The sequence below is a fragment of the Enhydra lutris genome, unplaced genomic scaffold, assembly GCF_002288905.1.
Source record: "Enhydra lutris kenyoni isolate GAN:26980312 unplaced genomic scaffold, ASM228890v2 scaffoldscaffold81, whole genome shotgun sequence".
In the NCBI taxonomy this organism is placed as follows: domain Eukaryota; kingdom Metazoa; phylum Chordata; class Mammalia; order Carnivora; family Mustelidae; genus Enhydra; species Enhydra lutris.
Window position 1 is genome coordinate 2,344,565 of NW_019154165.1, and position 25,592 is coordinate 2,370,156.

The 25,592-nt window shown below is 36.9% G+C and overlaps 1 protein-coding gene across 3 annotated transcripts in view; it reads right to left on the minus strand.

Moving 5' to 3' along the window:
* LOC111161019 (ectodysplasin A) overlaps positions 1-25,592 on the minus strand; it is a 423,110-nt gene that overhangs the window by 10,227 nt on the left and 387,291 nt on the right. For all 3 annotated transcript variants that reach the window (XM_022524461.1, XM_022524460.1, XM_022524459.1), the window contains one exon: positions 6,029-6,052. In XM_022524461.1, coding sequence (XP_022380169.1) covers positions 6,029-6,052 — 24 coding nt within the window. The remainder of the gene's footprint in view (positions 1-6,028; positions 6,053-25,592) is intronic.

Below are 25,592 nucleotides of genomic sequence, written 5' to 3' on the forward strand. Positions count from 1 at the left end.
TGGAAGGAACACAAAATCTGTAGTCAGGAGATAAGGCTCGAAGCCCCAGCCCTGCCACAGATGCACTTTGGGCAAATTCCTTTCTCTCCCCAAGCCTTAGTTTCTCACTGGTGAAATGAGGAGTTTGGCCTTGATGATTTCTCTAAGTTTCCTCCCAAGGTTGAGGTACCGTAAGGAAGGCTGACTTACTCCTGGCAGTCAGGAAACTTCCCTAGCCTGATTGTAAGGTCTGCTTCTCCCTCCTTATTCTCTATTCTCCCTCTTCTTCCTCTGTGTCTACTGGCACAGACACAGAGAAAGGTGCATATTAGACTGTTCTATGTCCCAGAATTTCCAGGCCTAACTGACTTTGAAGCTGGAGGGTGTTCTGTGGGTAGGACAAACTTCAGTGTCAAGACTGAGACTCTCCTGTGATTGCTAATGTAATTCTGGAATAATTACAGCCAGAAACTTCTCTAGTCAAAAAGAATAATGGTTGCAGTGAAAACAGAGGATTTTCACTTATGAAAATGTTAGAGGACATTTGGGAAAAAGTTCCTGTTCTGCAGCTGGTCCTCTTTGCTCCTCTGTAACTAGGTTTAGGCAAGTGTACTTCTCATACTTGCATCCTTACAGAAAGTTGGCCCAGGGGCACCTGGGTGGCTCAGTGGGTTAAAGCCTCTGCCTTCGGCCCAGGTCATGATCCCAGGGTCCTGGGATCGAGCCCCACATCGGGCTCTCTGCTCAGCAGGGAGCCTGCTTCCCCTCCTCTCTCTCTGCCTGCCTCTCTGCCTACTGGTGATCTCTGTCTGTCAAATAAATAAATAAAATCTTAAAAAAAAAGAAAGTTGGCCCAGAGAGGAACAGGTACAAAATGACCCCTGGACAAGAGGTTGACTTTAGAGGATTGAATTCCTTCTCCAGATTTCCTGATGTTGCCAGAACACTTCATGATACAAAAGCCCAGAGACTTCTCTACTTAGAAAATTCTCCAGTGCAGTCTTAGATGACAGAATGTTCACATTCTTTTCCAAGCTAAACTTCACTAACCTTTTAGTGAAGGCCAAACTGTTGAAAGAACAAATAAAAACAAGTGAATGAAAGTGAGGGTGGAGGGAGGGTGAGGGAGAGAGGGAGAGGGAATGAACATTAGCAAGTTAGTTGTAGGAGGGGAAAATTCTATTAAAGATGGAAATTAAATGAACAACTCAATTTACCTCTTCAGGCATGTGCCTATTCACTGTGTCCAAGGAAATCTGTATTAAATGGCTTCTAAATCACTTTCAGTCGAAGGAAATGTTTAAGGCCTATGTGCATTCTCCTTCTAATAATGGCCCATATACAAGGTGGCAGTGCTGGGCAGTGATCCGAGTCCCTGCCAGAGGCATTGGATTCTCAGAATTGTAATAATAGGGCTTCTAGCCTAGGCAATTGTCTTCTATTGTCACTAGCAAGTATGTTCTCTCAGTGCTCACTCATTGGATGACCCTACAACTGGTTGCCATTCCCCACCACACACATGACCTACACTTCGGTATATCGCTAGCCTAATTGCTGTTGCCCCAAACAGGCCATGTTCTTTCACGCTTCTGAGGGATCTGAGTATGCTCTTCCCTTTGCTGGAATGCCCTTCCCCCTCCATTTCCCCCCATCCTTCAAAGCCCAGGTTAAATGCTGTTTCTTTTTTTTTTTCCCTGCGATGTGGCTCCTCACTCCCCCAGGGAGAACTACTTGCTCTTTCTTTGTGCTCCCACAGCTCACTGTTCATGCTTCAATGAGAGCATTTTTGATACCATACTGTAATTATTTGTGTGTACTTCCACTATTCCAGCTACACTGGGAGATTTTTGAGGGCAGGCACCATTTTTCTTTATCTTGGTATCTCTATTCCTGACAAATATAAGGTGCTTATTCACGGTCCAGTGAATGAGTGAAAAGAAAAAACTAGTAGCTGTAATTAGAGAGTGTTCCCAAGTCTACCTATTAAGAAGGGAAGTCACCCTTGGATTTGTTTAGGAGCAGAGGGTGTCCTTGTCAAAGCCAGGTGAGCTTTCTAGGTTTATTACAATTTCCATTTTAAAGGGGATGTGACAAAAGTTAAAAAGTACATGGTTGATAGAGTAATCAAAACAGGATGGTACTGGCACAAAAACAGACACATAGATCAACAGAACATAGTAGAAAACTCAGAAATGAACCCACAATTATATGGTCAATTAATCTTTGACAAAGCAGGAAAAAACATCCAGTTAGAAAAAGTCTCTTCAACAAATGGTGTTGGGAAAACTGGACAGTGACATGCCTAAGAATGAAACTGGATGACTTTCTTTCACCATACAGAAAAATAATTTCAAAATGGATTAAAGACTTAAATTTGAGACCTGAAACCATAAAAATCGTGGAAGAGAACATAGGCAGTAACTTCTTTGACATTGGCCATAGCAACATCTCTCTAGATATGTTTTCTGAGGCAAGGGAAACAAAAAAATACACTTTATAATAAAAATCCTTCTGCTTTTACAAAGCAAAGGAAACAATCACAAAACTAAAAGACAACCTACAGAATGGGAGAAGATATTTGCAAATGACAAATCTGATAAATGGTTAGTATCCAAAAATCTATAAAGAACTTTTCAAAGGCAATACCCTCAAAACAAATAGTCCAATTAAAAAAATGGGCAGAAGACATGAATAGACGTTTTCCAAAGAAGACATACAGATGGCCAAAAGACTCATGAAAAGATGCTCAACATCACTTACTATCAGGAAATGTAAATCAAAACGTAATGAGATATCACCTCACTCCTGTCAGAATGGCTAACATCACAACACAAGAAACAACAGGTGTTGGTTGGCGAGGATGTGGAGAAGAGTGAACCCTCTTGCACTGTTGGTGGAATGCAAACTGGTGCAACCACTCTGGAAAACAGTGTGAGGTTTCCTCAAAAAGTGAAAAATAGAACTGTCTTATAATCCAGCAATTGTACTACTAGATATTTGCCAAAGGATACAAAAATGCTAATTCAAAGGAATACATGCACCCTGATGTTTATAGCAGCAGTATCTACACTGGCCAAATTATGGAAATAGGCCATGTGGCCACTGGCTGATGAGTCAAGAAATAAGATTTGGCATATATATGCAATGGAATATTGCTCAGCCATCGAAATGCATCCATTGCAATGACATGGATGGAGGTGGAGAGTATTATGCTAAGTGAAATCAGTCAGATAAAGATAAATACCATATGATTTCACATGTATGTGAAGTTTAAGGAAAAAAAAACACAACCAAATAACCAAATGGAAAGAGAGAGAGAGAGAAACCAAGAAACAGACTCTTAACTATAATCAACAAATTGTTGGTTACCAGAGGGGAGGTGGGGGAAGGCTGGGTGAAATAGGTGATGTGGATAAAGGAGGGCACTTGTCATGATGAGCACTGGGTGATGTGTGGAATTGTTGAATCACTACATTGTACACCTGAAACTAATATAACACTGGATGTTAACTAACTGGAATTAAAATAAAAACTTAAAAGAAAAAAAGAAAAAGAAATGATCTATTGAGCCATGAAAAGACATGGAGGAACTTAAATGCATATTACTAAGTAAAAGAAGCCAATCTCAAAAGGCTACATACTGACTTGGGAAAAGGCAAAACTAAAAAGACAACAGAAAGGTCAGTGGTGGGATGCCTGGGTGGCTCAGTCTGTTAAGCATCTGTCTTCTGCTCAGGTCAAGATCCCTGGGTCCTGGGACTGAGTCCCACATCAGGCTCCTTGCTCAGTGAGGATCCTGCTTCTCCCTCTGCCTGCCACTCCCCCTGCTTGTGCTCACTCTCTCTCTCTGACAAATAAATAAATAAAGTCTTTAAAGAAAAAAAAGAGAAAGATCAGTGGTTGCCAAGGGTTAGGGGGAGGCAATGATGAATAGGCAAAGCAGAGAGGATTTTTAGGGAAGTGAAACTATTCTGTAAATACTGTAATCTATGGAATCTATGTCACTATACATTCGTCAAAACCCCTAGAATGTACAGTACCAAGATGAAGCCTAATGTTAACTATGTACTTTGAGTGATGATGATATATCAATGGAGGCTCCTCAGTTATAACAAATGCACTACTCTGGTAGTACATAATCTGGTGGGGGAGGCTGTCCCTGTGTGGGGCAGGAAATATATGGGAATGCTCTGTACTTTTCCCTCAATTTTGTTGTGAACCTAAAACTGCTCTAAAAAATAAGCTACTAGAAAAAACTAGAAAAAAGCTACTAGAAAAAAACATGCTGAAAAAATCAAATGTACTTTTGTAAATACATAATATCTTGGTTAATGGCCAGGCCCAATGGAGAAAGTTTTCCTCATTGACCCCAGCTCTCTGGCTGTTTTCCAACTTTGCTCCGATCAGGTCCTCAGGAGGCCAGGCCAATCCTCAGCTTCTTTACAACAGGGACACAGGTTTTCCATGTAGGCTATGGTACTGTGAGCCACCAGAGTACCCTCGTGCTCAGAGAAGGAGCAGGCTGCAGCTGAAGCCAGTATTTTGGTCTACTCTGGGACTGATAATCTACTCTATAAAGCTCCAGAAATCTTAACAGAATCATTTTACTTAAAGCATTTTACTTTTTATTTTTAAAATATATTTATTTATTTGACAGAGAGAGAGAGAGAGAGAAGGAGAGAGAGGGAGAGAGCAAGCACAAGCAGGGGGAATGGCAGACAGGGGAAAAGCAGGCTCCCTGCTGAGCAAGGAGCCCAATGTGGGACTTGATCTCAGGACCCTGGGATCAAGACCTGAGCCGAGGGCACCTGGGTGGCTCAGTGGTTAAGCCTCTGCCTTCAGCTCAGGTCATGATCTCAGGGTCCTGGGATCGAGTCCCACATCAGGTTCTCTGCTCTGCAGGGAGCCTGCTTCCTCCTCTCTCTCTCTCTCTGCCTGCCTCTCCGCCCACTTGTGATCTCTCTCTGTCAAAAAAAAAAAAAAAAATCTTAAAAGACCTGAGCAGAAAGCAGATGCTTAATGACTGAGCCACCCAGGTGCCCTGATTTTTTATTTTTTAAAGGATTTTATTTACTTATTTGAGAGTGAGAGAGCAGGAGCATAGGGGAGGGGCAGAGGGAGAAGCAGACTCCCCACTGAGCAGGACCCCAGGATCATGACTTGAGCCAGAGGCAGACACTTAACCAACTGAGACACCCAGGTGCCCCTACTTAAAGTGTTTTATAATTTCACTTTATTTTCTTTCCAGGTCAGAACACAGAAATAGTTACTTAAAACTGGTTTTGTATTTGGTTTCTTTTTTTAGTCCTAAGGAGTGGACCATATAGCTTAATTCTGTCTTTTGGAACTTGTTCTGTTTTTTAGGTTCTCCTATTCAAGTATGCAAGTGCTTGTACAAGCTCTTGGGCCAGTCTTGTTGCAAGTGTATTAGAAACATACTGACCCAACAGTGGCACAATGGATCTGCTCAACCAGAAGCTTCTTTGAAAGGACCAAAAGATCAGGGTATTCCTCCAGCTTTCCTTTTCCCATCACAGAGAAAATCATATTGAAACCCCAAAGTGAGAAATACTTTCTCTGACTATCTAAGGCATAGGATAGGGATAGCTTTAAGGCAAAGAACGGGGTACTGACGTCTTTCGGGGAGGTGGTATACCTAGTCCCCACAAGCTGTCTTAGGACTTAATTTATACGTGATTATTGATTCCATAAAGGAGGGTAAAGAAAGGAAAAAGGAAAGGGGAAAGAGTAAGGAAGAATGAAGGAAAGAGATGTAAGTTTAATTGTATAAAAGAGGGAGCAAGAAAGAATAATAAAAACAACTTTCATATACTGCTAGAGAAGCAATTTCATGAATCATCACTGAAAAATAATCTCTACTTCTTGTTTCATGGAAGCTACCATACTCAAGGAGGACACAGGTGATTGACTAAAACAATGGACAACCAACATTGAAAGAATATATAAAAATATTACTCCCTTGGTTTTTTTCCTTCTAATTTTAGAAAAGACACGAGAACAATTTTATAAAATCAGGAGCTTAACTTACCCTTTTTCTTGTTTTTAACTGGGCCTGTTAAAAAAGAAAATGGAAAATTAAGTCCCTGGAAATTAACATAAAGTGTTTATTCTCCAAGACAGTCATAGGAGAAACTCCGAAGACACTGCAGATTTTGAGGGAGCCCCACACCAAGGGTCAGGTCATTGGCAAGGTATCTCCCAATTATCAGACCTCTCCAGTCTGTTTCTTTTTTTTGACTGTTGTAACAAGAACGTTACAAGAAAGATTTTTCCACAGAAAACTCTTTCAGTCTCCATCTTTGCAGTGAGGGAATGGGTACTTCTTGGTAGAGATGAAATGCCCATAAACGCAGAACTCAACAACCTTAGGACGGCATTCCATTAATTCTGTGAGTCCTGAGATTGAAGAGTCACACATTCAGGTGAAGAACTGGTATGAAGTCTCCTGCATTGAAGCTAAATGGAAAACAGGGTCATTTTCACAGAAGGAACAGAAGCAGCAGCAGCAGCAGCAGAAGCAGCAGCAGACTTTGGAGTCACTTATTGTGATTTCAATTGTTAGTTATTAAAGCAGTGTGACCAAAATACATTCATGTGGGTACCACATGCACACCTGTTGTAATTGACTATAAGTTAACAGACACTTCAAAAAGAAGTGTCAACAGTTTCACTGACAATGAAATCACAGGCGTTTTCTTGGAAATTACTTCTAAAGAAAACAATTCTAATCAATTGAGGATACTCAGTGGGAAAACCCAAGGCTTTTGTTACATGGTTAGGTGACAACCACTCCCCAGACACACACAATTTAGGTAACTTCCACACGTTTTCCCCTCCTGGGGACCCAATTCTCTTCATTCTGTAGGTGGATTTGATTTTCTTTAGATGCAGGTGTTTAAAATCTGTTCCAAACTCCCATGAAGATACTATAGAACATTAAACTGTTGTCAGTGTCCTCAGGAGCTTACAAAAAGAACACCAAGCATTTGTATATTGTTTTATAACCCATAAAACCCGGTTATTTCCATTTATCATCTCATTTTATTTTTACAACAAGCCTAGAATGATCTTTACCTATAAGAGCAGGCTCTATCAGAGGCAGGCATAGGTCCCTTGAAAACAAATGTCTGTGTGGCCTTCCCTTGCAAAAGAATTTTATTTTCGTAACTTCCCTGTTAAATTTCACGTGTAACAGTAGGTATTATTATGTGCGTGGGATGTTTTAGGTTGGGTTCAGCAACTTGCCGCACTGAAGGTCATCAGTCCCCATTGTTTTATCCTTGTTGCTCCTCCTTTTTCTTCCTCTCAGCCTTTGTCTTTGCTGCTTATCCTTTATGTGTTTAATGGCATTGAGAGTCCTTGATAATGTGCATGGGGGTTCTGGCAAGGAAGCACAGCTGTGAAAATACTACAAAGATGGAACAACTCAACATAAGCAGGGCCACCTCTTTGACCAAAAACAAAGCTATTGGAGGAAGGCTTTGTGAAGAAAGGCCCAGCTGCATCAGCCAGCTACGAGCCAGCGAGCCAGCCACCTCCGCAGGGCAGAGCAGTGGGGTCACAGAGAGTGCAGCGACACTGCACTCACAGACCAGCTGTGCTAGCCCTGGACAAGGTTCTGACCATTTCAGCTGCCTAAAGATTCAGCACTGTCACATCACCCTTCAAAGCAGGTTTTGAGGAAATCAGATTATCACAAGCAACCAGTCTTCACCAAGCGTGCCTCTGGAAGGCGGCAAGGTAAATAAGGAAACAACTCTACCTGAAAAGACTGTTCAGTTGGATACAAAAATATCAAAGAGGGGAGACAAGGAATTATATTGGCTATTTGAGAAAAAAACCAACAAACCCAAACTTCCTGGAGAAAGTGTGACTTAAATCAACAACTGAAAAGAGGGAAAGGGAAGTTAGAATTTTTTTTTTAAACTTCTGTTGGGTTTACTGGGAACCAACTCATTGTACGTATATAAATGCGTGCATACATACATACATACATAAAAGGGGGAAGAAAAAAGGAAAAATTTATTTTTAAACAAAACTAGCTTTATTTCACTTTTTTTCAGTGAATCTTATTTTTAACTCATGTGTATAACAGCTATTCAACAACTCTATATTATATGTTATGCTCATCACAAGTGTAGCTATCATCTGTCCGCATACATTGCTATTATAATATTATTGACTATATTCCCTATGCTGTATCTTTTACCCCCATGATTTATTCACTTCAAAAAGGAAGCCTGTATCTCCCACTCGCCTTCACCCATACTGCCCATCTCTCTACCCCTTTCCTCTCTGGCAACTCTCACCTTGTTTTCTGTATTTGTAGCTCTGATTCTGCTTTTTATCTGTTTATTCATTTGTTTTACTTTTAAGATTCCACATGTAAGTGAAAGCAAATGGCATTTATCTTTCTTTGTCTGACTTATTTCACTTAGCATTTATACCTTCTAGGTCCATCAGTGTCACAAATTGCAAGATCTAATTTTTCTTCTGGCTGAGTAACAATATTCCATATCATCTATTGATGGACATTTGGGTTCCTTTCATATCTTGGCTACTGTAAGTAATGTAGCAATAAACATAGGAGTTTTTGAGTCTGTGTGTTCATTTACTTTGGGTAAATACCCAGTAGTAGAATTACTGGATTATATGTTATTTCTATTTTTAATTTTCTGAGGAAACTCTTTACCGTTTTCTGTAGTGGCTGCATCGATTTACATTCCTGCCAACAGAGTACAGGTCTCTCACTTCTTTCCCAACACCATTTGTTGAAGAAACTTGTCTTGCAGCTTTAAAATTGTTTTCTTTGTCACCGTATTTTGCCATTACAATTCTAGTATGTCTTGGGTGGATCTGCTTTTATTGATTTTCCTGGGGGTCTCTGTGCCTCCTGGATCTGGATATCTGTTTACTTCCCCATTAGGGAAGTTTTCAGCTATTATCTCTTCAAATATATTTTCTGCCCTCCTTTCTCTCTCTTCCTCTGGGACTCCTATGATGTAAATGTTATTATGTTTGGTGGAGTCACTGAATTCCCTAAGTCTATTCTTGTAATTCATAATTTTCTCTTTTTCAGCTTGATTACTTTCCACTACTCTGTCTTCTAGGTCATTAGTGCATTCCTCTGCTTCTTCCAGCCTGTTCATTCTAACAAGTGTGTTTCTCATTTTGTTTATTGAGTACTTTATCTCTGTTATGTTATCCCTTATCTCTGTGTTAAGAGTCAAACTCATGTCTTTCACTCTTTTCTCAAGTCCAGAGAGTATCCTTATGTTCATTACTTTAAATTCTCTATCAGGCACATTATATTTGTTTCACTTAGATCTCTGGCCATGACCTTGTCCTGTTCTTTCATTTGGGACAAATTCATCTCTCTTCTCATTTTGTTTAAGTCTCTGTGCCTGCTTCTTTGTGTTAGGAAAGTCAGCTACTTTTCCTGTTGTGGACAGTAATGGCCTTAAAAAGAGGACCCTACAGTGTAGTGTTTCCTGTTTCCCAGGGCCTAGAACTACAGGGAGTGTCTCCAGTGTGTGCTGTGTGTGTTCAGCAGTTGTGTCTTGGCTGCTTTACCCTTTAGGACCATCATCTGCAGAAGATTTCCTTGCCTGTTGTGGGCAATGTTTGGTCCCTGGCCTGAATGCAGTGGGTCTTAACTACATGTGCTTTGTCTACTTGTGAAATAAGACCTGAAACTATTGCTGCTGGAACTTAGGTCCTGCTAAATTCCTGGGTCAGGAGACATGGTGTGGGCAGGGGTTTGGGCTGGTCTATCTGGGGGAGGGAGCCCTCCATGCTGGGACTGAGGCAAGCGTGACTAGGAAGGGTGTTCCACCAGAGCACGAGGGTTGGGTCTTGGTGTAAGCAACTTAGGTAGTGAGTGTCCATTCTGCCCTGATTCCTGCAGGTGGATCTGTGTTTCTGCTGAGGGGTGGTGAAGGGAAGTGGTGCCTGCCAGTTCCTTTGTTCCTGGAGGGGTATCTCCATTAATGCTACCTCTCTGGGACATGATCTGAGATGAGCAAACAACCTTTCCGCTGTGTGCCCTAGGTACTTTTCAGATTTCTGTTTCCACACTGTATGTCTGCAGGCTGTTTGCCCTGCCTTCTCTCCAAAAGCAGCTCCAATGCCTCTGGGCTCTCTCTGAGCAAGCCTGATGACCTTTAGAACTCTAGGCTTTAAGCCCTGCTGGTTGCAAGAACTCACAAAATTTTGCCCCTCTCACTTTCTAAGCCAGTTGCTATGGGGGATGCATTTTCTCTTTGCATTCTCCAGTATGTCAGTTTGTCCCTTGCCATTCTTTGCAACTGTGGCTCCCTACCCACTGCAGTGGCCATGATCTGTTTCTCTCCCAAACAACATCTCTGTACTTCCTACCTTCTTCAATGTGGTCTCTTCTCTCCCTTTAGTTGTGGAGTTTGTTCTGTAAGTCTTCAGGTTGATTTCTGGGATATTTAGGATGATTTGATAGTTATCTAGTTGTATTCACAGGATGAAGTGAGCCTATGGTCACCCTACTCTGCTGCTGTCTTCCTGGACTCCAAGTTGTATAAATTCCTTATATATTTTGGATATTAATTCCTTAATTAATTCCTTGTTGGATATGTAATTTGCAAATATCTTCACTTGGTCTTTTTGTTTTGTGTTTTAATTTTATTTGCTATGAAAAAGTCTTTTTTATTTTCATGTAGTCCCAGTCATTTACTTTTGCTTTTGTTTCCCTTGCCTGAGGAAACAGAGTCATAAATATGTTGCTAAGGTTGATGTCCAAAAATGTACTGCTTACATTTTCCTTTAGGAGCTCTATGGTTTCAAGCCTCACATTTAGGTTTTTAATCCATTTCAAGTTTATTTTTGTGTGTGGTATAAGAACGAGGTCATGGGGGCGCCTGGGTGGCTCAGTGGGTTAAAGCCTCTGCCTTCGGCTCAGGTCATGATCTCAGGGTCCTGGGATCGAGCCCTGCATTGGGCTCTCTGCTCAGCAGAGAGCCTGCTTCCCTTTCTCTCTCTCTCTCTCTGCCTGCCTCTCTGCCTACTTGTGATCTCTGTCTGTCAAATAAATAAATAAAATCTTTAAAAAAAAAGAACGAGGTCATGTTTAATTCTTCTGCATGCCTCTGTCTAGTTTTTCCAACATCATTTATTGAAAAGACTGTCTTTCCTCCATTATATATTCTTGCTTTCTTTATGTAGCATAGGTTTGTTTCTGGACTTTCTATCCTGTTCCATTGATCTATGTATCTATTTTTGTGCTGGTACCATACTGTTTTGATTACTGTAGTTTTGTAATATATCTTGAAGTCTGGGATTGTGATACCTCTAGTTTTGTTCTTCTTTCTCAAGATTGCTTTGGCTCTTCGAGGTCTTTTGTGGTTCCATATAAGTTTTAGGATTTTTTTGTTCTATTTCTATGAAAAATGCTATTGGTACTTTGATAGGGATTGCATTAAATCTGTAGGTAGTTTCAATAGTATTGACATTTTAGTGATATTAATTTTTCCAATCCATGGGCATGCTATATCTTTCCATTTGTTTGTATGGTCTTCAATTTCTTTCATCAAAGTCTTAGAGTTTTCAGAATGTAGGCCTTTCACTTCCTTGGTTAAACGTATTCCTGTAGCTTATTCCTTTTTTTATGTAATTGTAAAGGTAATTGTTTTCTTAAAACAATTGTTTTCTTAAATTGTTTTCTTTGTGCTATTTCATTATTAGTGTATAGAAATGCAACAGATTTCTGTATATTAATTATGTATCCTGCAACTTCATGGAAGTTACTTATTAGTTCTAACAGTTTTTCGGTGGAGTCCTTAAGACTCCATATAGTATCTTTTCATCTGCAAATAATGAGAGTTTTCTTTCTTCCTTGCTGATTTGGATGCTTTTTATTTCTTTTTCTTTTCTGATTGCTGCAGCCAGAACTTCCAGTACTATCTTGAATAAAACTGGTGAGAGTAGACATTCTTGTCTTTTTCCTGATCTTAGAGAGGAAGCTTTCAGTTTTTCACCATTGAGAATGATGTTAGCTGTACTTTTTTCAATATATGGCTGTTATTATGTTTAAGTATGTTTCCTCTAAATCTACTTTGTTGTGAGTTTTTAGTCATGAGTGGATATGGTGTTTTGTCAAATGCTTTTACTACATCTACTACATATTAAGACTACTACCACATATGGTTTGTATTCTTCTTCTTGTTAATGTGATTTACAACATTGATTTGCAAATATTGGACCACTCTTTGTGTCCCAGGAATAAATCCCACTTGAACGTGGTGAACAACATTTTAAATGTACTGTTGAATTTGGTTCACTAATATTTTTTGAGGATTTTTGCATCTGTGGTCATCAGAAATATTGGCTTGTAGTTTTCTTTTCTTTCTTTCTTTTTTGTAATGTTTTTGGTTTTGGTATCAGGGTAATGGTGGGTCTGTAGGATGAATTTTGAAGTTTTCCTTTTTTAAAAATAGTTTGAGAAGAATAGGTATGAGCTCTTCTTAAATGTTTCACAGAATTCACCTGTGAATCCATCTGGTCCTGGACTTTTGTTTGTTGGGAGTGTTTTGATTACTGATTCAATTTCATTACTAGTAGTTGGTCTGTTCAAATTTTCTACTTTTTCCTCTTCAGTTTTGGAAGATTATATATTTTTAGGAATTTATCCACTTCTTCTAGGTTGTCCAAATTTTTGGCATTATAACTTTTTATAATATTGTTTTACAATTCTATTTCTGTAGTGTTGGTTGTTATTTCTCTCCATTTTTAATTTTATTTATTTGAATCCTCTTTTTTTCTTGATGAGTCTAGCTAAAGGTATATCAATTTTATCTTTTCAAAGAACCAGCTCTTGGTTTCATTTCTCTGTTCTTCTGTTTTAAGTCTTTATTTCATTTACTTCTGCTCTAATATATATTTCCTTTCTTCTACTAGCTTTGGGCTTTGTTTGTTCTTTTTCTAGCTCCTTTGGTGTAAGATTAGATTGTTTATATAACATTTTCTTCTTTCTTGAGGTAGGCCTGTATTGTAAAGTTCTCTTTTAGAATTCCTTTTGCTGTCTCCCAAAGATTCTAGACTGTTGTGTTTTCATTTTCATTTGCCTCCAGGTGTTTTTTATTTCCTCTTTGATTTCTTCATTGACCCATCTGTTGTTTAGCCTCCATGTGTTTGTGTTTTTCTAGTTTTTTTTTCTTGTAATTGATTTCTAGTTTTATACCATTGTGGTCTGGAAAGATGCTTGATGTGATTTCAGTCTCTTAAAGTTATTGAGACCTGTTTTGTGGGATAACATGTGATTTATTCTAGAGAAAGTTCCACTTGAGAAATAATTTGTATTCAACTGTTTTTGAATGAAATATTCTGTGTGTTAGGTCCATCTGGTCTAATGTGTTATTCAAAGACTATTCCCTTGTTGATTACCTATTTGGATGATCTTTCCATTGATGTACATGTGTGTTAAAGTCCCCGACTATCATTGTGTTGCTGTCAATTTCTCCCTTTATGTCTATTAAAATTTTCTCTATGTATTTTAGAGGCTTCTATGTTGGGTGAATAGATATTTACAAGTGTTATATCCTCTTCAGTCCTCTTGTTGGATTGATCCATTTATCCTTATGTAGTGCCCTTCTTTGCCTCTTGCTACAGTCTTTGTTTTAAAGTCCATTTTGGGGGTGCCTGGGTGGCTCAGTGGGTTGAGCCTCTGCCTTTGGCTCAGGTCATGATCTCAGGGTCCTGGGATCAAGCCCACTTCAGGCACTCTGCTCAGCAGGGAGTCTGTTTCCCCCTCCCCCTCTGCCTGCATCTCTGCCTACTTGTGATCTCTCTCTCTAATAAATAAATAAATAAATAAATAAATAAAATCTTTAAAGTCCATTTTGTCTGATATAAGTATCATTACCCTGGCTTTTTTTTTTCTTCCACTTGCATGGTATTTTTTCTCATCCATTCACTTCCAGTCTATATGTGTCTTTAGGTCTGAAGTTAGTCTCTTGTGGGCAGCATATAGTTGCATCTTTTTTGAAACAAAACAGCTTATTAAACTACCCACAAATAACCAGTATTAACATCTTAATGTGTATCTAGAAATTTCTCAAGTCGTATGTAGATGTATTTTTGCAAAATAGAGTAAAAAATGTTAGAAAATTTTTTCTATGTCAGTAACTATATTTCTGCATTATCATTTTTAATATGGATACATCAGCATCATAAAGGTAATTCTTCATATTTTTCTACTTATTTTATGATTTTACTTTTTATGTTTAGATCTTTAATTTAATACAGATTTTAGTATACAGTGTGAGCTAAAGAGCTAATTAAAATTTTTACTTTCCAAATGACCATGAAATAAAGAGTACTGAGAGCAATAGGTCTTAAAGCCTGTCCTTTCTCTACTTCAACTTGTGTCACAGAAGGGCTATCAGAGAGCTTCTACTCAGTGGCTATTTGGCATATCCCTTGGAAAAAAATGAGGATGAAGAGTTATAGACAAGATTTTCACTAGACTGTATTACATTTCTCACAAATGGTAGTGAGTACATCATCTTTCTTTCTTATTCTGATATAGCTCACCACAGTTAGTAAATAATTTTTATGAGTTTTAACATGGATCTTGGTGCCCTGGCTCTATAGCCACCATACCCATTTCTTTCACTTGAGACCACTGTAGTTTTCCAGCTTCGAGAGAGAAAATGCCAGGGAACTAGAACTATCTCATGTTAGATATGGGTATCTTGACCTAGAAAAAAGCAGCAGCTTCTATTGAGTTCTATATCATCTTAGATATATTGATTTATTTTCTCTATGTACTTCAGAACATTTTTCATACCCACTCAGAGTACTACCACTGGCACATGTCTGCTTCTGTGGTAACAGGCTATATTTCTATATCATTCCAATTCCCTCTGTTTGTAACCATCATGCTTTTTGTAGGCAAAACCCACAAATTAATCAGAATAGGACAGACAGCTGTCCAGTCCAAGAAGGATTTGCTAGGAGTACAATTGAGATTTGACAGGTTTTGATCAAGGTGAACATGGAATTTGCTATTTGACATTAAGAAGGAGGGGTCTTGTAACAGCATCAGGGCCATGAAGGCCAGCAGCAGTCCTAGTCAGATTCTGGTCCTGAGTGAACCACAAAATTATGATAGGGCAAGTGACACTTTTCTTTTGATTCTTCATTTCCTAAGTTAGGGAACATTTGTATAGTTTGTCTTTATTCAAGGTCTAGGGTTCTGATGGAGATAAAAATGTGATAACTACAGCTAACATTTATTGAATATATATGAGCCTTAGTTGTTTTAGATAACTCACTTAGGAATTACAATAATCCAGCAAAGTAGTCTTTGTTATTATTATTTTATAAATAGATGTATTAAATAAATTTATAAATAATAAAATATAAATAAATACATTTACAAGGTCACACAATCTATAGATATTCTAAGATAAACTGAAACTTCAGAATGATTCATATTATTCTAGATGTGTTTTGAAAACTTAAAAGTAAATCTATATATTTCCCATTTCTGGTTTGACATGTCAACAGCTTGAAAGTCATCACTCCCATATTCCCAAAAATAAAAGAGCTGAACAAACTTAAAATCATTTCTTAGATCCATTAAAGAACTGAGGTCATAAGGCAGACTGCTGTTCTGATGGATATAGAGAATCACAGCTTATGAGGAGTAGAAGCCTGTTGCTGGAGCCAGTATCAGTAAGAACACTTTAAAACTGTAATTGACAGATTGCTACAGGCTCAGTGTGAACTAGTTTAAAAGCGAAAAACCTCAAGGGAGTCCAGTCTTAGGTGGGCCCCCACACTTTCATGAGTTTTACCTTCAATAGACCTACCAGGTTGTCACTGTGAAGATTGGAGAAAATTTCCCTTGTATTTCTGGCAAGGGGAGAGGAAAAGTAGCCATTTAAAAATGTACCTGGCTTTCTCTATTCTCCTTGACAAGGACTGCTCTGAAGGAAAATTATTGTATCAGATCCTAACTGATTGGGTTTTATCAGAGCCTAACTGACCTGAGGAACAGGAAATACCAAGCTCAGGCATAGTAAAATATTGGGACCTAATCATAGGACTACAGAATGCTTCCCTTCCACTTACATTTTACTACCACATCAACAGGACTTCTATATAGTAACAGCAGATTATAACTTAAAGACCCTGCAAGTTTCATGCTATACTTTAGGAGTTTCTAGGGACACCCAGACATAACAAGAGGAGACTAAAACAAAAAAATAAAAGAGGAAATTTTAGCCTCTGACACCGCAGCTACAGCAAATGTAAACACAGCCTAACTCCTAGTCTGATAAACATTCAATACTACATTGCAGGCCTATGTACCTCTATTACTTTTACCCAGTATGTTATGTCTGGATTTCAGTTAAAATTTAAAAGGCATACAAGAAGGTAAAAAATATAGTCTGAAGTGACAACCAAGCATTAGAGCCAGACTCAGATATGGCAGAGATTTTGGAATTATTAGACTTGGAATTTAAAATAACTATGATTAATATTAAAAGGGTGTTAATGAAAAACTGGACAACATGCAAGAACAAATGGGTAATGTAAGCAGAGAGATGAAAACTCTAAGAAAAAATAAAACAAGAAATTCTAACCCACATAAATGTAGTCAACTGATCTTTGACAAGGAATAAAGACAATATAGTAGGATAAAAAAGTGTTTTCAAAAATGGTGCTGGAACAACTTGAGATTGACATACAAAAAAGTGAATACAGACACAAACCTTAAACTATTCACAATAATTAACTCAAAATGGATCAGACACATAATTTAAAGTACAAAACTATTAAACTCTTAGAAGATAATATAAGAGAAAATCTAGATGACCTTGGGCATTATGATGACTTTTTTGATACAGGACCATGATCCATGAAAGAAATAATTGGTAACCTGGAATTAATTAAAATTAAAAACTTCTGCTCTCTGAAAGAGAATGTCAAGAAGACAAGCCACAGGCTGGGAGAAAAGTATTTATGGAAGAAACACCTGGTAAATGACTGTTATCCAAAATACACAAAAAGCTCTTAAGTCTCCAAATTTAGAAAACACTTCTCCGAAGAAGACATATGAATGGCTAAGAGACACATGAAAAAATGTTCAACATCATTAGCCATCAGGGAAATTCAAATCAAAATCACATAGAGATACCACCTTACACCAGTTAGAATGGCAAAAATTAACAAGGCAGGAAACAACGAATATTGGAGAGGATATGGAGAAAGGGGAACCCTCTTACACTGTTGATGGGAAAGCAAGTTGGTACACCCACTTTGGAAAACAATATGGTAGTTCCTCAAAAAGTTAAAAATAGAGCTACCCTATGACCCAGCAATTGCACTACTGGGTATTTATCCTAAAGATACATATATAGTGAAAAGAAGGGGTAGCTGCACCCCAATGTTCATAGCAGCAATGTTCACAAGAGCCAAACTGTGGAAGGAGCTGAGATGCCCTTCAAGAGATGAATGGTTCCATGGGGCGCCTGGGTGGCTCAGTGGGTTAAGCCTCTGCCTTCAGCTCAGGTCGTGATCTCAGGGTCCTGGGATTGAGCCCCGCATTGGGCTCTCTGCTCAGCAAGGAGCCTGCTTTCCCTCCTTTCTCTGCCTGCCTCTCTGCCTACTTGTGATTTCTCTCTCTGTGTTAAATAAATAAATAAAATCTTAAAAAAAAGAAGGTGTGGTCCTTATATACAATGGAACATTACTCAGCCATCAGAAAGGATGAATACCCACCATTTGCCTCGACATGGATGTAACTGGAGGAAATTATGCTGAGTGAAATAAGTCAAGCAGAGAAAGACAATTATCATACGGTTTCACTTATATGTGGAACATAAGGAATAGCATGGAGGACATTAAGAGAAGGAAGGGAAAAATGAAGGGAGGGAAATCAGAGGGGGAGATGAACCATGAGAAACTATGGACTCTGGGAAACAAACTGAGGGTTTCAGAGGGGAGGGGGATGGGGGGATGGGTTAGCCCAGTGATGGGTATTAAGGAGGGCATGTATTGCAATGAGCACTGGGTATATGCAAACAATGAATCATGGAACACTACATCAAAAACTAATGACATACAGTATAATGACTACCATAACATAATAAAAAAATAGAAAAGAAAAAGAAAACCAACAAAACAATTTAAAAAAATGGGCCAAAGACCTTAAAAGACATCTCACCAAAGAAGATACACAGATGGAAAGCAAGCATATGAAAAGACACTTCATATCATTTCTCATTAGGGGAATACAAATTAAAACAACAATGAGATAAAGCTACACACCTATTAGAATGGTCAAAATCTGGAATATGGACAATACCAAATGCTGCTGAGGATGTGGTGCAGCAAGAACCCTCATTAACTGCTGGTGGGAATGCAAAAATAGTACAGCCACTTCGGAAGAGTTTTGTGGTTTCTTACAAAACTAAACACACACTCTACAACATAGCAGTAGAGATCAGTGGTTTCTAGAAATTGGGGGTGAGGGATAAATAGTTGGAGCACAGGATTTTCAGGTCATTATGATATTATAATGATGTATACATGTCATTATACATTTTTCCAAGCCCACAGAATGTACAACAGGAGTGTAAACTATGAGCTGGGTGATTATACGATGTGTCAATGTAGGTTCCACAATTTTAACAAATGTACCACTCTGGTGGGAGATTGTTGATAATGAGGGGAAGGCTTTTCATGGGCAGGGGGAAGTATATATGGGAAATCTCTCTTTTCCCTTCAATCTTGCTGTGAACACAAAACTGTTCTAAAAAAAGTAGATGTAAGTAAGAAAAAAATATTAACAATAAGAAACGCTGAAACTAAGAGCTGGTTCTTTGAAAAGATAAAATGAAATTGACAAATCTTTAGCTAGACTCACCGAGAAGAAGAGATAACTCAAATAAATAAAATCAGAACATAAGGGGGAATGTCACAACTGATACCACAGAAATACAGAGGATCATAAAATACTACTATGAATAATTATATACCAACAATTTGAACAACTTAGAAGTGGATAAATTCCTAAAAACATACAACCTATCAAGACTGAATCATGATGAAACAGAAAATCTGAGCAGACTAATTACTAGTAAGGAGACTGAATCCATAATAAAAAACCTTCCAATAAACAGAAGTCCAGGATCAGAAGGCTTCACTGGTGGATTCTACCAAATACTCAAAGAAGAAATAATATCAATACTCAAATTCTTCCAAAAAATACAAGAGGAGGGAACTTATTTTATGAAGTCAGTATTACCCTGACTCTAAAACCAGTCAAAGGTACCACGAGAAAAGAAAACTATGTGACAATATCCTTGGTGAACATTAGATGCCAAGGTCTTCAACAAAATATAAGATAATCAAATTCAACAACATATTAAAAGGATCATATGCCAGAATCAAGTGGGATTCATTTCAGGGATGTAGGGATGGTTCAACATCTGTAGATCAGTCAATGTGATACACCACATGAAAATCATAAGATGGTCTCAATAGATGCAGAAAAAGCACTTGACAAAATTCAACATCCATTTATGATAAAAACTCTGAACAAAGTGAATATAGAGAGAATGTACCTCAACATAATAAAGGCCACAGTTTAAAGTTTTTCTTCTAAGATCAGGAAAAATACAAAGATGTCCACTCTCACCACTTTTATTCAATAGAGTATTAGAAGTCCTAGCTAGAGCAATTATTTAAGAAAAGGAATTAAGGGGCATTTAAATTGGGAAGGAAGAAGTTAAACTGTCACTATTTGCAGTTGACAAGATATTATATACAACAACCCTAAAGACTATTGAAAATTTTTTTAGAATTAATAAATTCAGTAAAGTTGCAGGATACAAAATCAATACACAAAATCAGTTGCATTTGTATACATGAATTATGGTTTATCTGAAATAGAAATTAAGAGAACAGTTTACAGTTGCACCCAAAACCATAAGATACCTAGGAATACCTCTAACCAGAGATGTAAAAGACCTGTATATTGAAAGCTAGAAGACATTAATGAAAGAAATGGAAAAAGAAAAAAAAAATGGAAAGATATACCATGTTCATGTATTGGAAGAGTTAATATTGTTAAAATGTTCATACTATCCAAGTAATAAAATTTCAATGAAATCCTTACAAATATTCCAATGGCATTTTCCACAGAAATAGAACAAACAATCCTAAAATTTGTATGAAACCACAAAAGACCCTGAATAGCCAAAGCAATCTTGAGAAAAAAGGACAAAGCTTGAGGCATCATGCTCCCTGATTTCAAACTATATTACAAAGCTTTAGTAATTCAAATGGTATGATATCAGCATAAAAAAGACATATAGATAAGTAGAACAGAATACAGAGCCGAGAAATAAATCCATGCGTATATAGCCAAATAATTTTCAAAAGAGTGAAGAATATACAATGGGGAAAGGATGGTCTCTTCAAAAAATGGTGTTTGAAAATTTGGATATCCATATGCAAAGAATGAAACTGGACCACTATCTTACACCATATTAAAAAACTAACTCAAAATGTATTAAAGACTTGAATGTAGACCTGAAATCAGAAAATTTCTAGAAGAAAAGATAGGTGGTCAGGTCCTTGACAAAAAGGTCTTGCCAAAGATTTTTTTGAATCTGACATCAAAGGCAAAAGCAAGAGAAGTAACAAATAAGTGGACTACATCAAACTAAACATCTGCACAGCAAAGGAAACCATTGACAAAATGAAAAGGCAGCCTACTGAATGGGTGAAAATATTTGCAAATCATTTATCTGATAAGGGGTTAATATTTAAAATATATAAAGAACTTTTACAACTCAATAGCAAAAAAAGCTCCCAAACGATCCAATTAAAAAATGGGCATAAGATCTGAATATACATTTCCCCAAAGACATACAGATAGCCAACAGACATATGAAAACATGCTTTACATCATTAATCAGTGAAATGTAAATCAAAATCAGAATAGGATATTACCTTATACATGTCAGAATGGTCATTTTTGAAAAGACAAAAAATTGGGAGTGCTTGGGTGACTCAGTTGGTTAAGCATCTGACTCTTGATTTTGGGTCAGGTAATGATCTCAGGGTCATGAGACTGAGCCCTGTGTCTGGCTCTGCACTGGGCATGGAGCCTGCTTAAGATTCTCTCTTTCTCTCTCCCTCTGCCTATGCCCACGCTTGTGCTCTCTCTTAAAAAAAAAAAAGACAGGGGCGCCTGGGTGGCTCAGTGGGTTAAAGCCTCTGCCTTCAGCTTGGGTCATAATCCCAGGGTTCTGGGATCGACCCCCACATCAGGCTTTCTGCTCAGCAGGGAGCCTGCTTCCTCCTCTCTCTCTGCCTGCCTCTCTGCCTATTTGCGATCTCTATCTGTCAAATAAATAAAATCTTAAAAAAAAAGACAAAAAATTGGTAAGTATTGGCAAGGATATAGGGAAAAGGGAACACTGTGCATTGTTGTTGGGAATGTAAATTGATGCAGTCCCTATGAAAAACAGTAAGGAGGTTCCTCAAAATTTAAAAATAGGACTACCATATGATCCAGCAATTCCACTCTTGGGTATTTATCTGAAGGAAATGAAAACACTGAATCAAAAAGATATATGCACCCCCATGTTCACTGAAGCATTTATTTACAATAGCCAAGATATGGAAACAGCCTAAGTGTTCATTGATGGATGAATGGTTAAAGAAGATGCGGTGTGTTTGTGTATAAAATAGATTATTTTGTCATAAAAAATAATATATTGCCATTTGTGACAAGATGGATAGGACTTGAGGGTTTTATTCTAAATGAAATAAGCCAGAGGATGTCAACTGCCATACGATCTCCTTTATATGTAGAACCTAAAAAAATAAAAACCAAAAAACTAAACTCATAAATACAGACACAAATTGGTGGTTGCCAGAGCTGGGGCAGTGGGTGGGCCAGGGGAGAAGTGAATAAACTATTTTTTGTTTTTGTTTTTCGTTTAAAAAATTAAATTAAAAAATAATTTTGGCAATCAAAAAATATTATAAAAGAATTCATTTGATGATAAAGAATCAGGGATCTTGAAGATATGTTAATAGAAACTTCCTAAATAAAATACAAAGAGAAAGGAAGAATAAAAAAGTTGGAAGAGGATATCTAATGATTGTGGGACAATTAACAAATGGTGTAATATATACATAATGGGAATACTAGAATGAGAAAAAAGAGGAAGAAACAGAAGAATTATTTGATGTAATATTGAATGAAAGTTTTCTAGAAGTAATTACAGACACCAAATTTCAAATCCAGAAAGATCAGAGAACACCAAGTAGGATAAATACCAAAGAGCTAATCCCAGACACATCATATTCAAACTGCAGAAAAACAAAGACAAAGAGACAATATTCAGAGAAGTTGGGAGTGGTGGTGGGCACCTTACCTATAAGAGAACAAAGATAATTACATTGGCTTATCTTCAAAAACTAAGCAAGAAGATAGTGCCGTGAAATATTTAAAGTGTTAAAAGAAAAACATGCCAAGCTAGAATTCTATATCCGGCAAAATTAGCCTTCAAAAAATGAAGAAGAAATAAAGACTTTCTTGGACAAAAATTGATGGAAATTATTGTTTGTAGGACTGCCTTGTAAGAAATGTGAAAAGTTCTTCAGAGAAAGGAAATGAATAAGTTAGAAACTTGGATCTATGTAAAGTCAGGAGGAATGTTAGAGAAGGAATAAATAAGAGTAAAATAAAATCTTTTGTTTTACCTTTTCTTAACTGATTGAACAGATAATATTTTGCTCAAAATAATAATAGCAATAATGTATTTAGTGATTATAGTTTATGGATAAGAGAAATGGCAGCAGTGCTCTAAGGAATGGGGAGGAATTGGGAATACTCTGCTATAAGGTAGCTGCACTACCAGTAAAGTGGCATAGTGTTATTTGAAAGTGGATTTGGTTAAGTCATAAATGTATATTCTTTTTTAAAAGATTTATTTATTTATTTTAGGGAGAGAATGAGTGAGAGTGGGTAGGAGGGGCAGAGGGAGAGGGAGAGAGAAGCTCCAAGCAGACTTCATGCTGAACATGAAACCTGATGCAGGGCTTGATCTTACAGCCCTGAGATCATGACCTGAGCTGAAAGCAAGAGTTGGACACTTAACTGACTGTGCCTCCTATAATGTGCCCCATAAATGTACATTTCAAACTCTGGGGTAATTACTCAATTTTTTAAAAGAAGTATAATTGATATGCTAAAAGAGGAGAGAAAATGGAATTATATAAAATACCTAATTAAAATCAGAAAAGTCAGTAAAGGAGAAGACAAAAAAAAAAAAACAAAGAAAACGGGCAGTGAATAGTAAGCAAGTATTGTAGATGTATAAAAATTTAGTTACAAATATAGTAGAAATTAAGTCAACTATATCAATAATCACTTTAAATGTGAATGTTCTAAATATACCAGTTAAAAGACACTTGTCACAGTAGATAAAATATCCCATGAAACAACTACATGTCATTTATAAGAAACACACTTTAAATATAAAGATTCAGGTAGATTAAAAATAAAGGAATGGGGAAAGCTATACCATGTTAATGATAATCAAAAAGAAAAAAAATATATATAAATTTCAGACAAAACTGACTTTAGAATAAGGAAAATGATCAGGGATAAAGTGGGGAATTACACAATGATGAAGAGACAAATTCCAAGAAGACATGGCAATCCTTAATGTGTATATGTCAAATAACAGAGTGTCAAAAATATGAGGCAAAAACTGATGAATCCTCTATTATAGTAGACTTCAACATCCCTCAATTACTATTGAAATATCCAGCAGGTAGAAAATCATTAAGGATACAGTTGAGCTGAATAGAATCATGACCAACTAAATCTCGTTGACATTTATAGAATACTTGATCCAACAATATGCAGTCTTCTCAAGTTCACATGGAATATTTGCTAAGATAAACACTCTGTGTCATAAAATGCACCTCAAAAAATTTAAAAGCATAGATATCATAAAAACTATGTTCTCGCATGACAATGGAATTAAACTGGAAATCAACAACAGAAAGATAGCTTGAAAATAATATATTAGAACAAGAGAAAGAGCTAAGTTATTTTGGAAAATATCTTATCTAAGCTTCTACCTTAGGAAACAGAAAAAGAAGTGCAAATTAAATGCAAAGCAAGTTGAAGAAGAAATAATAAAAATGAGAACAAAAATAAATGAAATTGAAAACAGGAAAGCAATAGAAAAAAATCAAAGAAACCAAAAAGTGGTTCTTTGTAAAGATCTATAAAATTGATAAACTTCTACCCAGGCTAACCAAGAAAGGAAGAGATAAGACACAAATGACTAATATTAGAAATACTACTACTATTCTATGCCCACAAATTTACACAACTTGTTAAAACTCACACAAAACAAAATATATAACTTGAATACATAATATATAAATGATAATCCATTTATATATATTAAAGAAATTGCATCAACAGTTAATAACATTCTAAAACAGAAGGAACCAGGCTCAGATGGTTTCACTGGTGAATTTTACCAAAAAGCTAAGGGAAAAATTATATCAATTCTCTGCAACCTGCTCCAGAAAACAGAAGCAGATGGAACACTTCCTAACTCATCACATAAGGTAATGCTTACCCTAATATCAAAACCAAAGACATAACAAACAAAGAAAACTACAGGCCAACATCTCTCTCTCTCTTTTTTTTCAATTAAATGCCAATAGTAAATTTCATTTATTAAGAAGGGAAAAGTGAGAGAAAATTAGGAAAAATTTCATATATAAATTTTGAAGAAGTCAAAATACATTACTGGATAAATATTTATAATTTTTGAGTAACAGTTCATGGTATGATTATACCACAATTTGTTTATCCATTCTCCTCATTTTTTAAATTTAAATTCAAATTAGTTAACATATAGTGTGGTATTGGTTTCAAGAGTAGAATCTAGTGATTTATCAAGTGCCCTCCCTAATGCCCATCACCCATTTAGCCCCACCCACCTCCCTTCCAGTAACCCTCAGTTTGTTCTCTTAACTATAGAGTCTTTTATGGTTTGCCTCCCTGTTTTTATCTTAGTTTATTTTTTCTTTCTTTCCCCTATGTTCTTCTGTTTTGTTTCTTAAATTCCACATATGAGTGAAATCATATGATATTTGTCTTTCTCTGAATGACTTATTTCGGTTAGCATAATACACTCTAGTTCCATCACAATGGACCAACATTTCTTTTGAAAATAGATTAAAAAATCCACAAGAAAATATTAGCAAGTCAGTTCCAACAATGTATTAAAAGATTTAGGCACCACAACCAAATGGGATTTATTCCTGGTATGCAAGGCTGATTCAACATTCAAAAATGAATTAATCCATCACATATCAACAGGACAAAGAAGAAAAATCAAACGATCATTTCAATAATCATTTGACAAAATCCAACATCCATTCATGCTAAGAAGTCTCATCAAAATAGGAAGAGAGGGAAACTTCATGAATTTGATTAAAAAAAAAAGAGTCTACAAAAAATCTACAGCTAACATTACACTTAATGGTGAGAGGTAGATACT